Source organism: Mytilus edulis, chromosome 4, assembly GCF_963676685.1.
Source record: "Mytilus edulis chromosome 4, xbMytEdul2.2, whole genome shotgun sequence".
Classification (NCBI taxonomy): Eukaryota; Metazoa; Mollusca; class Bivalvia; order Mytilida; family Mytilidae; genus Mytilus; species Mytilus edulis.
In genome coordinates, this window is record NC_092347.1 from 84,384,381 (window position 1) to 84,399,609 (window position 15,229).

At 30.4% G+C, this 15,229-nt stretch overlaps 1 protein-coding gene across 1 annotated transcript; it reads right to left on the reverse strand.

Moving 5' to 3' along the window:
* Positions 1 to 2,299: 2,299 nt before the first annotated feature.
* Positions 2,300 to 15,132, reverse strand: LOC139520792 (small ribosomal subunit protein uS11-like). Its single transcript, XM_071313740.1, has 9 exons — positions 15,054 to 15,132; positions 13,133 to 13,209; positions 9,905 to 10,106; positions 8,989 to 9,116; positions 7,434 to 7,459; positions 6,497 to 6,571; positions 4,816 to 4,881; positions 3,116 to 3,230; positions 2,300 to 2,376 (listed from the first exon to the last, which is right to left on the reverse strand). Exons 2-8 carry the CDS (start codon positions 13,197 to 13,199, stop codon positions 3,123 to 3,125), a joined length of 672 nt encoding a protein of 223 aa, XP_071169841.1. The 5' UTR covers positions 13,200 to 13,209; positions 15,054 to 15,132; the 3' UTR covers positions 2,300 to 2,376; positions 3,116 to 3,122.
* Positions 15,133 to 15,229: the final 97 nt, after the last annotated feature.

Consider the following 15,229-nt stretch of genomic DNA (forward strand, 5'->3'; position numbering starts at 1 on the left):
TCATAATTGAATGTTGGCCATTCTTTTGCAGATATTTTTTTTCTCTCTCGACATTTGAAATCGTTTTTTCACACCAGGCGAGAAATGTGAAATGTCTAAATAATCATGTATAAATCAGGTTCTACACTCGTAGGTAACACTAGCTCACTAGTTATTTTAAACTCTTTCTGTCTACGAAAATTCAGTTATTGATTAAGGGCTGTAGGAGATGCATCTCGAGCTATTCCTTGCATTAACTAATGACATTTTCTGCCAACGGTTTTCAAATTTAAAGCTTCTGATGACAAAATGGAGGTACAGTTTGAGAGCGAAAATTTTCAATTTTGATGTTCTGGAATTAATTGGCACTTATTCATGTCTTTATGAAACGTGGACATAAGATTCTTCAATATAAAAAAAAAACATCTGAAGAAAAACGTTAGAATTTTAAAATGTTGTACATACATTATAATTGAGCGTAGTTTTTGGCAATCTACATTTCACTTTTATACTGAAAGCAGCAGTCACAGTTCATAATAGATAAATAGTAGAACCTCTACTGAATCATTTTTGTTGGTCGACTGTCAAAAATTATGTTTCATAGATGACAAGAGATATGTTCCAATATCGTTACCACCATCCCGACCACCTAATCCTCTAATGTTATCTTTCGTTAGTGGAGCAGGATCTACCTACCCATCAGGAACACCTCAGATCACCTAGTTTTGGTGGTGTTCGTGTTGCTCAGTCTTTAGTGTTTTGTAACCTGTTGTTGGTCCTTTGTTCTATCTCGGTATTGAGTTGTCAGTTTATTTTCATGTTTGTTATCTTCAGGCTTTTTTATGGACATCAAATTGACAATAGCCATCCGTATTCAGAATTCTCTTATTGTTGCATCCTGTTATCTATTTGTCACATGAAAAGATTTTTCTATGAGTACAATAAACAGATACGATAAAAGTAATGTTATTTTAGTTGGCCAATCCTATCATGTGTTACAAAACTTCAAATGTTTTCTTGATATTACTGTGCATTCAATTATTTTCATCTGTAAGATTTTTCATTGATTCCGGAAAATTGTATTTTCAATGATATTTGATTTCCTGGATTTGCTTAAGTCTTCCTACAATCCTATAGATAATTGGTACTTTGAGGTATATCTATACCAACGAAATTCACGAAAATTTGTATCCCACAACTATTAATGATTCCACAGTATATTGAAATTAAATAACTCCAATTGATATCATGCAATAATAGCTTCTCACTCATGATAGTTATCAAAGGTACCAGGATTATAATTTAGTACACCAGACGTGCGTTTCTTCTACATAAGACTCATCAGTAACGCTCATATCAAAATATTTATCAAGCCAAACAAGTACGAAGTTGAAGAGCATTGAGGATCCAAAATTCAAAAAAGTTGTGCCAAATACGGCTAAGGTAAAACTGTAAGTGCATGTTTATCTCCCATGTCTATCCAATAAGCAAATAATAAGGATAGATACTTCCAACACTTCTCAAAAGACGAGACCAGGCAAACTTTTAAATCAAAATCTAATGCATTTTGGGTAATATTTTCAGAAGTGTACACCAAAACGTTGTGATTGGTTGAGACGTCCAAAATAATGAAAATTTAACCAATGACGTGACGTTATTTTCATTTTGGGGTCCGATGAAATTACCTTTGAAATTACCTATAGTCCTTTAGATTCTGAAACGGCCAATTTTCTTTGAATGATATTCTTATCTGATAAATCTTTCAAGACATGAGGAAGTAATAGATTGAGACAATATCAAATTTCATAGAGAAAACAACAAAAAGCCTGAAATAAATGACAAGGTCCTTTATCAAATTGGTCCTGTAAGCACTGAAAGGAAAAGCTTGCTTTTTATTTATCAGAGGGAGGTAAATTCAAATTTTGCCTTGCATAAATCATTGGTTGTAGTTAATGACTTTAACAATGACAGCATTATATTTTTGGAATAGATAGTAGATTCTTGAACCTTGTAAAATCTATGTAATCTTCTTGACAAGTATAACATCATTTTGTAACTTGAATATCTGGGCATATATTTCATTTATAAATTTCTGAAAGTATTCATGGATAGTTTGTATAAAATATTAGGATCAATGCACTTTATTTTGTGTATGTAAAAGGTAGCTATAAACCTTGGAAGAATTCTATATCAAGTCAGTGTCATATGGTTTTGGTTGCATTTCATACAATCTTTACCCCAAAAAAGGACATGATAATTTAATACCATCAACTTTTAAAGCTATTAGTGGTTTAATATCAATCCATATTCAGAAAAGAAAAAAGAGAAAAATACATTTTATTCAATTTCATAATACACATCTATTCTTTGACCTGGTCAGCACAAACTTGTGTCCATCTGTAAAGAAAAACAAAAGTCATATTAATATATAATACATAATAAAAAAAACAACTACAAAATGGCAGGCAAATGAAATGGATTTTCACATTTTTTTTCAATATCATTTTAGTATCAAATTGGACTCTGGAGGAGGTAAATACACTGTTGACGGAATATGGCATTTAGTTTGAGTCAGATTTCATTTTTTCTAATGTATATCCTAGTGATTTGTTGTTTGAAATTTTCTTGCTCCATATTGATCCATTTTTTAGGCATCTGATTCAACAATTACACAAAATAAGCAAAAAATCACGAAACAAAACAAAAATTGATCCCTAATACAAATCAAAGGAAAATATAATTACTACAGACAAATGTCATATCACGTAGCCTTATATGAAGAAGTGACCGTTTTGTGATTATTTTTTTTTTTATTTGTCATATTGTGTGGCTTCAAGGAAAGTGCACTTTTTATATTCTGAATGCTAAAACTTAATGATCAGTTTAGGGCATGTTTTTTACCAAAGACATCTTGACCTTATTCAATTATTGTATATTCAATCTTCCCAATTACATGCATAAGTTTTAATTTCTATTTTCTATGCTTGTTCCGGTGTATTTCAACAACTTTCTATCAAAACTTTGAGTAGAGGTGCCTTTGGATCTTCAAATAGATATCTCTACATATACCCCTATGAAATCATGTACTACACAGTCTACACTGGAAGAATTCATTCTATAACTTTAATTTACTTACCATAGAATCACATTCTTCTTGCCTTTCTTGGTTTACAACCATTAAATGCTAGCCTTGTTGTATCAGTTATAGAAACGATATTCAACCCAGCAGTCTCTAAGGCTTTTATTGCAGGCTGTGAATTGAAGAGAAAAAAAATTCAAAATGATTTTAGATAGCTTTTAAGAGTACAGTGTACAGTACTTTATAGTTATTGACAAAAATAAAGGAATTGTTTGATTGTTGTTTGGTTTAAACCTAATGAGTACAGGAAGGGAAATGATTGAACAATCAACACTGATAGGGAAAAATTTTACTCTTTATATGAACAACAAGAATGCACAGGCTATCGTAATATGTACACCTAGTCCAGTCAAACTAAGATTTAACCTCAAACTAATTGCAACAGAAAATGTTTTAGTTCTAATCTATAGCATTAAGCCCTTAATATACACAGAAAAATGTCCCCTAAATCTTACTTGAGGAAAACTCAAAATCAGCATTTTTAATTTCCTATGGAAATTATCATTGGAAGGGGAGATAACTCCACAAAATGAGTTTTTTTTGGGTCAGTTTTTGGTTGATTTTCTTTAAATGTATGTAAAGTATGATGCTTTGATGGGGTTATAAGTTCGTGTTTGACTTAATTAAATAATCTTTTGCTCATGAAATGTACAAAACCGAAGGGTTATGGGTATTTTTCATTAAAGAAATTGCAAATTTGTGGCTTTGTGACCATTTTGAAAAAATAATGTGAAAATTTGGTATTGTTTATATCTGTATATTATATTTTTTCAGCATCTTACTTGTTTAAAGAAACTTTAAACCACAAAAAGAAAAATACATGCTTAATTATTTTTTTTATTAAATATGAGTTTCTTTACCCTGACATGTTGAAAAATTCAATCAATGGTCAACTAATGAATTACGAAATCTAGATTGTAGCTTGATAAAAGATATGAAAACACCTTTAGAGTTGTTTGTTATACTCAAATGACGACTTAAATATCAAGAATCAATAGATTCTGATGAATAGAAGCAGTAAAGTTATAATTTTATATCAATTTTTATTGATATTTCTGCCTTTTTTGCAAGAGTAATCTCCCTTTTCAAAGCAAATCTCCATAGGAATTTTAAATTGTGATTTTTTTAGTCTTCCTCAAGTAAGGTTTTATGGGATCTTTTTCTGTGTATATTTGGGGTATAATGCTAAAGATTAAAAGTTAAAAATCTTCTGTTGCAATTACTTTAAGGTTAGGGTCAAATTTAAAAAAATAGGTGTTTAGTTTCACCATTGTTGAGTTGCAGATTAAATATGAAGTCATTCTTTTCAGTAGTATTTGAGAAATGTGTGACAATATTTTTTTTAAATTTCGTTCAACAAATTACAAATTCAAAGTTTATAAACAGAGAGTTGGTAACTGACAGATTTGAAAAGTGATTAAACTTAACAAATAACCACTGTTCAGATGCTTACAAAATATGAAGTGATTCTATTCAGGAGTTTTGGAGAAAATTTGGACCAAATGTTTTTTTGACAAAGGGACAAACAGACGGAAAAGGTGATTGCAATTAATCTACATTACAGATTTTTTTATTTTTTGAAAAACAAATTATGTACCTGGTACCTATAAACCATTAAAGTTTGTAATCTAATTAGTTGTATATGCTGTAAAGAGGAGTAATTATAGTTTAAGCTGTGTTTTTCAGTAAATACTTACCAATCTGCCTTGACTGAAGCCTCGTACACAAATTCGAACATTTTTGATGTTATGGAATAATGCTTTCTGAAATAATAAAAGATTTATAATTTTACCAAAACAAAGAGTCTATATCATCCATCATAAAGCCACTTATTATGTTATAAATAAAAGCATTTTTCCTATTTATCAAGATATGCTTTTTTTGTAATATTTTGCAATACATATATAACTCAAAGACATTTTTGTGGTGCTTTTATCAATTTAAAAAATGTGACAATATAAGATTTGCAGTGATACCTGCACTCATAAATTCAGTAGTTATTTTCCTTCATAAAATATTTGCAATCATATTACTTAAACATCACATTTTCCAGTTTTATTGATTCACAATAATAAATGCATTCATAATTTCTGAATTGACGGAAGGTCAAATTATGCCAACACATCTGAGATTTTTGGGATGATTTGATCTGTGGTGGATACTTGTTTGATCTGTGGTGGATACTTTTTTCATAGGCAATCATACTTAATCTCATTAAAAAATAAATGGGGAATGTGTCAATAGGACACGATGATGCCCTCTCTGGCATATAATGTTATAATGGGACATAATTCAAGAACTGTAGAAATGTGGATACCAAAATTTCTATATTTAATCAGAGTTTTTTGTTTATAAGTGTTCCGGACCATATGAGTATTTGGACCAAATAAATGGTCATGACCATATGGGTATATACTCATATGGTCCGACCGTACGCGTATGGTCGGGGTAATTAACACTCTGTTACAGTTTACTTTAAATACGTCTCAACTCTTCATATGGTATGACTGTTCGTTAAAAAGACGCTATCATATAGATAATTTTATATTGATTTATATAATTGTAAAAAAAAGATTAGCTAAAAAAATTAGAAGTTTTAAATAGTTAATTTCATTTACTTGTCCCAACTATAATAAACACATTTTATACCAATGGTCATTGCCGATGGTCATTACCGATGATTATTACCGATTTGTTATAACGAGTGAATGGCAATATGTCGACTTAAAAAAACATTTAAAAAAATTTCTTAATGAACTGTTACACAAGAAGTCAATTGAAAGTAACACATTTTATTTAAGTTGTCTTGTGAATATGGTGTATAGCAGTCGTGTTACGATATTTGAGATCTAGAGCTTCTTAAAACATCGTAGATAGAGATCTATATCGGAATTGCCCAAGACCTCGGTATCACTGTACGCAGCTGCAAAAAGGCTAACTTTTCATTCGCAAACAAAAGATGTAAATGAAAAGGATTGTGCACAACAAGGACTGGTAAATGCGAAAAAGCTGTGATACCGTGTGGAAGTAACTGTCACCTCAAGCCTACATGCAAGAATGTAATTAGCGATGAAAACTAACTAGGGCATCAATATTTAATTTTTTCTTAGTCTTTGATTTATAAAAATTAAATACATTTCATGTAACCATCATTGCCTTTTTAGATAGTTTTTGTATTGATACGTTTATAATGTAATTTGAAAAAAAAATATTCATATGGTCCGGACCGTTAATAACCAAACGAGTATTATACTCATATGGTCCGACCATACGCGTATGGTCAGACCATATTAGTATACGCATATGGTCATGACCATACGCGTATGGTCCAAATACTCATATGGTCCGGAACATAAGCATATCAATTATAAAACCTACCTGTGCTATATCAAAGCCTACAGTCTGTGCTGCCACTGTGCTAGATTTATTCTTATTTTTAAAACCCACACTACCCTACAAAATAAAACATGCCATTCATCATAAAGATTCATTTACAAAATTACACTGCAATCTTAAATCAATGTGCAATAGTATTGCCAGTCAATAAAGTATAAGTCAATGCACAGATTAATAAAAGAAAGATTCTTTTGTGAATACATGTGTTTAAGGATAAATAAGAGGCAGGATATGAATACCAAGGTCAGGCATTTATTATAAATTGTGATAGAACTCATTAACAAAAAACGTTTCACAACAACAATCAGATGGAAAGCAAAAGTGTACAACCTATGTGTTGGAAACCCTTCCAGAGCACCTGAGATCACCTGAGATCATCCCCAGTTTTTGTTGCTTAGTCTTTAGTTTTCTATGTTGTGTCTTGTGTACTATTATTTGTCTGTTTTGACCACTAGCAACTTATCTAACAATATTCAATCAACCAGTGGATTTTCCCAAACCTGGCAGAAAAACTGAATTTACAATTCATTTGTTGTTGAGTCTTTAGAAGATTGATTCAAAACAAGTTCAATTGACTAGTAAAATAGCTAAATAAAAAAAAAACATTGGTAAATTAAGTGTTTATAAAGGTGAATTCTGACAAATTGTACATTGTTTTTCCTTAAACTTAATAATTTTATATCTGGATCACATTATTCATTATCACGTTAACTGCATTGGCAATTATCAGGTCTACTCTATTTATTTAATTCTAAGGTGATGGTTTCTCTTTTTTGGTGTTAAAAATAGTTTTTTGTAAAAATTGATTATGATATACCACATAAAATATGTTAAAATGTAGCTATTTCTTTTCTCAAATTTTACATATCATTGTTTGATTGTTAAAAACATGGACTTATTATTACATGTTGATACTTACACCAGTTGAGCATGTCACTACTTTGTCTAAAAATAGAAAAGAATTGTCAATAAAGAAAAAATACTGTTGACAAGAACCCAAGACTTTAAAACATACTGAAAAACTTGTAAACTTGAAAAAAAATATTAAGGTGGTACCTAACACTACAGGGAGATAACTCTGTAAAATCAGCTAAACGTTTTAGTTACGTTGTGTTGATAAGGAAATATTAAGCTTCTCAATGATCAAAATTGGTGTTTGTCAAACTGCTATATGACCAGTGTAATTTTTCTGATAAAATGGTTGGTTCAAATTTTTTGATTTTTTTTATATTTTTGTCAAAGGGTCAAAGTAAATACTTTGTCAAAATACTATGAAAATTAAACATGAGCCAAATTAATTTTAGTGAAAGTGTTGGGTACCACCTTAAAGTATGGCAAGCTGTTCTTGTCAAAACTATATTTTAAGCTAATTTTTTTTTTATTACAGAAGAGATTAATAAAATCTGTGTGTATTTTCCTCTTTTTAAAAAAATCTAAATGTGTCATTTTTATTCACAGTGCATATGTTTATTCTCTGTGTGTATATTGACTTTTTCTAAATCTAAATGTGTAATTAGAAATTATAAGCGTGTGTGTTAAGTGTATAAATCGCAGTGTGTAATGTTTTATCTGAAAACCACTTGTCATAGAGCACTTTTGAAAAAGAAAAGTAATTTTTGATCAATAGAAAAGTTCTACCTCTCAATTTTTTCTGATAAGTTACATTATCGTGTCCTGATTAAAGCCTTGTTTACAATTTACTGAAAAATTGCACATGATTATCTACACCATACTCTGTCTGTGTCTGTTCCAAGTTTGGTGACGGTAATTCAGTGGTTGTATTTTTTTTGCTGCCTATTATATGATATTTGATTTTTCTTCTTCTTCATTTACTATTATGTCAAAACTCAGGCAGTTAGTTTTCTTTTTTTTTTTTCATTTTATAATTGTCATTTTGGTAGTTTTCTTCATTATTAATTGGCCATATGGTGACCTATTTAGTTACTAGCATTTTTGTTATGTGGTCTCTATTAGAGAATGGTCTCATTGGCAGTCATATGAAATCTTATTTTTATATATACACACATTTGTCTTTTTAATCATGATATATTGAAAAAAACATTGTGCATACAAATGTTTCAACACAGTAGATACCCCATAGATGTTTTCAAAAGTTAACATTTATGCTTTTATTTTATTAATCATATTTTTAAAAGATACTTTGACATACCGGTAACTTGATATTTCTTAGACATTTTTTTTACATAAATAAGGCTGTTAGTTTTCTCCTTTGAATTGTTTTACATTATACATGTCATATCGGGGCCTTTTATAGCTGACTAAGCGGTATGGGCATTGCTCATTGTTGATGGCCGTCATTGACCTATTGTTGTTAATTTCTGTGTCGTTTTGGCCTCTTGTGGAGAGTTGTCTCATTGGCAATCATACCACATCTTCTTATTTTATATGTTAGAAGTAAATGGAAAGAAAGGGAATCTGTAACTTAAACTCTAATTAAAGTACCAAATCCTTACTATCTTTAACAAGAGCCATTAAAGTGTTATTGCTGGTGGCTTTAATATTAACAATGGGTATTTCTTTAAATGGTACTCCATCCACTAACATGTCCATATGTGTAGCATTTGGGAACAATTCAGTAGAACTACAATAAAAAAATATATAATATATGTTACTTCATACTCATTTATTCAAACTATAAATGTAAAAGTGTGTGTTTAAGGTCAAGAAGTTCAGATATATAATTATTGCAAACACATGATATTTTATTTATTTGTTTAGATGATGATTAAAAATTAGATTAAAATTTGTGCGCGTATTTGTTTGTTGTTATAAAAGGTGACATGGGCTACATGTATATCATCCTACTAACTTTTGTTTTGTCCTGCATGTACTTTTGACAGAAAAACTTGAAATCATTGTTCAATTTGGTCTGAGTTAAACACATTGAATTAAAATTGGATGTTTGTCTTCAACATATTGGCAAAATTTGCCTTATTTTCCTGTATATTTTCCATTTAGAGAATTATTGACTTGTTTTTCAAACAAAAATTTCTTTATATATGCTATTTATTGTTCACTGTGAAACTTTCTGTGCGTAAAGAATTTGACAAAGTTCTTGATGTCTATAAATTACTTACATGATGAATTACACATATATATTTAATAATTTAGTATACTGTAAATTCAGAAATTATTGCATGCAGTTATTATTGGGATTTTCTCATTTTAGACTAAATGCGATTTCAATTTTTGCTATTTTGAGAAAAAATCTGTTCAATTCATATACAAAATTTCAAAATGCGAGTTTAAATTATTGCGTTTGTAACCCCGTCACATTTTTCACAATAATTAAAAAAAATCGCAATAATTTTTGAACTTACAGTCTTGAAATTTTGGGACAACAGAAAAGGTACAAGTCTAAAGAATTACTTATTTAAGTCCAGTGTATTGGAAGCTGATTGGTTTTGTGATATTGATTCTTCGTCTGTATATCTAGCAAAGAATTCCTCATCATTTAAAAAATCCAGTATCTCTTCATCAACAATTCCATCTGATTTCTGTGGTATGGTACTGGATGGTTCATCGGTTGGAAACTTATGACAACTTCTTACATTGGTATTCTGTCTCTGAACTAAAAGTATATATAAAAAATATTACTGATTAATCAAAATAATACCACATCATATTTGCAATTCAATGCTAGGAAAGCTTAGTGAAATGACTTACATACAAAGTATTGACCAGGATAATATATAAAATTATGGCTGTATTCTAAGTACAATGTATACTATGTAAGTGTTATGGCATATTGTTTGGATAAAAACATGTTTCTATTCCATTTCAAGACATCCTGGTACAAGAGGACTATAGCTCTATGCACTACAATATCATCCCAGTATGTCAGAGCAGTCATAATCCATGAAAATGTGTTCATTTTCAGAGCTATGGGCATGTTGGTAAATCAATGTTTTCTTGTGAATTCACACTAAGTGGTGCCAATTTTCAAGGGTCAGAAAGAAAAGTTAGGGAGGAATTCTATTGAGTGTAATTATTTGAAAAAATTTTGAATTTACCTATTTTGGCCCAATAACCAAAATCTAAATGCATGGTCATGGATTGATTCAGCACATCAAAGAATCCCAAGAATTAAATTTTTGATGAAATCAAACAAAGTTTAATTTTGGACCCTTTTGACCTCAATGTGGACCAATTTGATAACAGGGTCCAAAAATCAAAAATATAAATACATGGTTAGATTTAGCATATCAAAGAACCCCATAGTCCCATACATACAATATTTGCTGAAATGAAAGAAAGTTTGATTTTGGACCCCATTTTGGACCAACTTTAAAACTTGACCAATAATCAAATATCTAAATACATGTTTAGATTCAGCATACATTATCAATGAACCCCAAGAACTCATTCTTTGTTAAAATCAAACTAAGTTTTGTTTTGGCCCCTTTGGCCCCTAATGTAGACCAATTTGGAAACGACCCAAAATTAAAAATCTAAATACACGGTTAGATTCAGCATATCAAAGAATATCAATAATTCAATTTTTAATGAAATCAAACAAAGTTTAATTTCGGACCCTTTGGACCTCATGTGGACCAATTTAAAAACAGGGACCAAATTCCATGTGCTCCACAGGGTGCAGCTTTATAGGACTGCAAAAGTCGAATCATGAACAGTTGAGGCAAGTATGGACACAACATTCAAGCTTGATACAGCTCTGAATTTGGATTGCGATCAAATATTTGATATAATATGAGTTTCTGACATAAAACAAATGTCAAGATCTTACAAATATATTGCGCAATATTGTGCAATTAAAGATTTCTTCTTTAAACTTTTAAAAAATTTGGAATTTGAGAAATTTAAAAAAAAAAATTGAATACAACTACCATCCCCCTTTTTTTGCAATTAGTTCAAAACCTGACATTTCTTTATACATAATATACAAGTAGTGTAAGGGAGGTAAATCTGAAACATACCCAACATTGTATGTTAAATGATTTAGAATTACCTCCCTTACACTGCTTTTAAATTGTCTTTTAAATAATTGTCCATTGACCAGAAATACCTATTTTTTTCCTTTTTAAGCCCCTAATTCTGAAACATTTTAAGCCATAACCCCCAAAGTCAATACTAACCATCCCTTCATGGTATGGAAACTTGTGGTTTAATTTCAGAGAGATTAATACACTATAACATAAGTTATTGTTTGAAAACTACAAAAATGATTATTTTGGGCCCCTTTTTGGGCCCCTAATTCCTTAACTATTGGGACCATAACCCCAAAAAATCAATCTAAACCTACCTTTAGTGGTATTGAAACTTCTTGTAAAAATGTATAGAGATCCATACACTTAAACACAAGTTATTGTCAAAATGCTGCTTTTTGGTCCTTTTTTGGCCCCTTATTCCTACATATTGGGGAAAATTAACCCCAAACTGAATCCCAGCCTTCCCTGTGTTATATGGAAACTTTCTGTACAATGTCAGAGAGATCCATACAGTTACACACAAGTTATTGTCTTGAAACTAGAAAAATGCTTGCTTTTGACCCCTTTTTGACCCTTAATTTCTAGACTGTTTGCCCAATAACTCCTTAAAATAAATCCCAACATTCTACTTATGGTATTAAACATTGTGTTAAAATTTTATTGATTTCTTTTCACTTATTCAAAAGTTATTATCCAGTAACAATCCGTCTTTGTACGACGCTGACAACGATGACATGATACCAATATACGACCAAATTTTTTTTAATTTTTGCGGTTGTATAAAAACTTAATACACAGTTAGAATCAGTATGTTTAAGAACCCCAAGAATTATAGAATAAAACCCCATTGAAATTGGTCAAGAAATAAGCAATTTATACAAAGTATTAGAAAAATATTGTTTTGGCCCCTTTTTTGGTTCCTAATTCCTGAACAGTTTAGGCCATAACCCCTAAAATCAATCCCAACCTTCCTTTTTGGGAATGAAACCTTGTGGTACAATTTCAGAAAGATCCATACACTTACACACAAGTTATTGTCTGGAAACTAGAAAAATACTTATTTTGACCCCTTTTGGGCCCCTCGTTTCTAAACTGTTGGGACCAAAAACCCCAAAATCAATCCCAACCTTCCTTTAGTGGTTATAAACCTTATGATAAAATTTTATTGATTTCTATTTACTTATACTTAAGTTATTATCCAGAAATCATCAGTCTTCGAAAGGACAACGATGTGATACCAATAGATATACCACCAAAATTTTTTTAATTTTTGTGGTCGTAAAAGAACCAATCCAAATGCTGTGAGCACTGAAGGTTTAAGATAATATTCATTTGTAGAGGGAACTTAAAATTAATAAAGGCATTGCATTGCATCAAGTATTGAAAGGGAATACTGTCAAACAAAGATATTTTCTTTTTTACCATAATAGTAGTTGTATATGAGGGGAGATAACACCAATTTTAAATATTTGCTTTTACAGTGATGTCATAGATCTTAGAAAAAATACCTTATTCATGCCCTTTCAATATTGGCAATATTTTGAGTTGAGTAATTTTCCTTAGGCTTAGTTCATTATAACTGTTAGCAGAATAGATAGATTCATATACTTATATCAACTATTATTAAGGTTTATTTAGAAAAATTTACCTGACGGTATAAATAGGCAGGTATATCCCCTTCTAAATCCACCAACCACAGACCTGATTAAAGACATGTTTCACTCACTGAAAAAAAAAGAGATTTAGACCATTAAACTTAACTAAACATATATACACATAAAATCAAAGCCACGTGAATTGGATTATTAATTTTTTCTTAAATTTGTGTGTCAACTTATAATGTACATAATTTATTAACTACAAATAACAGGCTATTATTTGAACTTCGAATTATTTTTAATTATGGAACTTGCATAATTTCTTGTGCTTGAAATTTTTAATAAATTCCATGTTTATTTGCCTTTGGTATTATAATGTTTTGAGCAGTTCATAACACTTTTCATACAATGTATTTTGTATAGATAGTGTTTTGCGCGGCACAGTACATTCTATTGAAAATTTACTACATGTATCTTCTTTTGTAATAGAAAGTGTTGTGCTCAGCACAGAACATTTAAGTACAGAATAAACATATGCATGCAATTTATTAAAAATTTCCAGAACAAGAAATTAAGCAAATTCAATAATTAAAAATAATTCCAAGTTCAAATAATAGCCTGTTAAATGTTTAAATTATATTTGTCAGGTTCAATTGCTCTTTGATTTGGGTCTACTGATCTTAAGACCAATAATTGTCTCATTCAAAACATTCTGTTGTTGTTGTAATCAGATTTGGCCGAAATCAGTTTTCATTTTAAGGTACATGTACAATGAAGTGTTTTGTTGTCATTGGTTTCTAGTCATATTTCTCACTAATTTTTACATGGGGAAACTGTTCATGAAGAATCATGAGATCATGCATTATTATCCCAAACAAAATGAATTTAAGGTTTTTAGTGAGAGAGAAATGTGAAATTCAGAACAGATTTCACATTTTAGTTTGTATATTCAGCATGTTCAGTGCACTAACATGACTAAAAAGGACATTTACTCTCTCGAAAAATAATTTGAGAAGAAAGAAACTTTTTTCAAGATTCTGCTGTACTGTTCAATAAATAGTCATTATAGATCATGATCAACAGCTAAAAGAGAGTGGCGATGGGGGTACCGTCATGACCGTCATGATGAATAACGGTAAAAATTATTTTTGGTGCATGACTATAACATGCACTAGACAATAAAAAAAATCAAATGATTTTGATGAATCAAGTTAATTTTTTTCCAAAAATAACTGTAGCGATAATTATTTGGGACCTCTGATAAGAAGGATATTTTAACGAATCACTGTAAACATAGTAAAGCTTTAATCAATTTGACACTAACAATAGCTGAAAATGACAGCTTGACGCCTGATGGTAAAGAGCATAACTACCCTCTAGTCCAAATTATTTGGACTAAACTACCCTCATAAAAGATGCAACTAGATTTACTTCAATACCAATGATTGAGAACAGCACACATGGACATGATCAAAGACAGTTGATTTGTTCATGGCTCTTTAATATATATGAGATATATTATGTATGATAAAGTACTGTAGTGAAATATGAGGGGGCAGGACGTTTTTTCAGGACGTGGGAATCAGGTGTTTTTAAGCTTTGGATTTCAGGATTGATCCTTTTAGGATCCGGGTATACTTTTTCGAATTTCAGGATGTCAGGATTTAAATTTCTTTTAATTTGGGAAATCTGGGTTTTCATGTTTTTAAGCCCAGGATTTAGGGATCAGGACCCCTCTAACCCTCCCTCAAATATCTTAGTTCTTAAATCTAACATGCCAACAGTACTCAGTAGGTAGTTGAGCTTAGGCTGTCCCTGGCCTCATCTATGCCTATGGGTTTGCAAATTTATGACTGAACATACTAAATTTGTTTTAAGTATGTAGCTTTTAAATAAAAAAATCTATAAAGTCATCCAATCAGTTTCACATGATGATGTAAATACTGTCAGACTAGAGAAATAGAAATAAACCTGTGGCTGTGTTTTGACTTTGATTTCTGAAGGAAGGAAAAGTCTAGAAGTAGTCCGAAATCTTTCTGTTGGTCTAACTAAAGACCCCTTTTTGTGCATTAGACAGACTTTGTCATAAAAATAAAATTTGAATTTTGGTATGTTATAAATATTTATGATTTTATGATTTTTTTATC

Excerpts from the sequence above, each read along its gene's own strand:
- LOC139520792 (XM_071313740.1), bottom strand. The coding sequence starts at position 13,199 with ATGTCTTTAATCAGGTCTGTGGTTGGTGGATTTAGAAGGGGATATACC. Across the intron at positions 10,107-13,132 it reads CTGCCTATTTATACCGTCAG|TTCAGAGACAGAATACCAAT; the intron begins GTAAATTTTTCT and ends ATATACTTTTAG. Across the intron at positions 9,117-9,904 it reads AATACACTGGACTTAAATAA|TTCTACTGAATTGTTCCCAA; the intron begins GTAATTCTTTAG and ends TTTTTATTGTAG.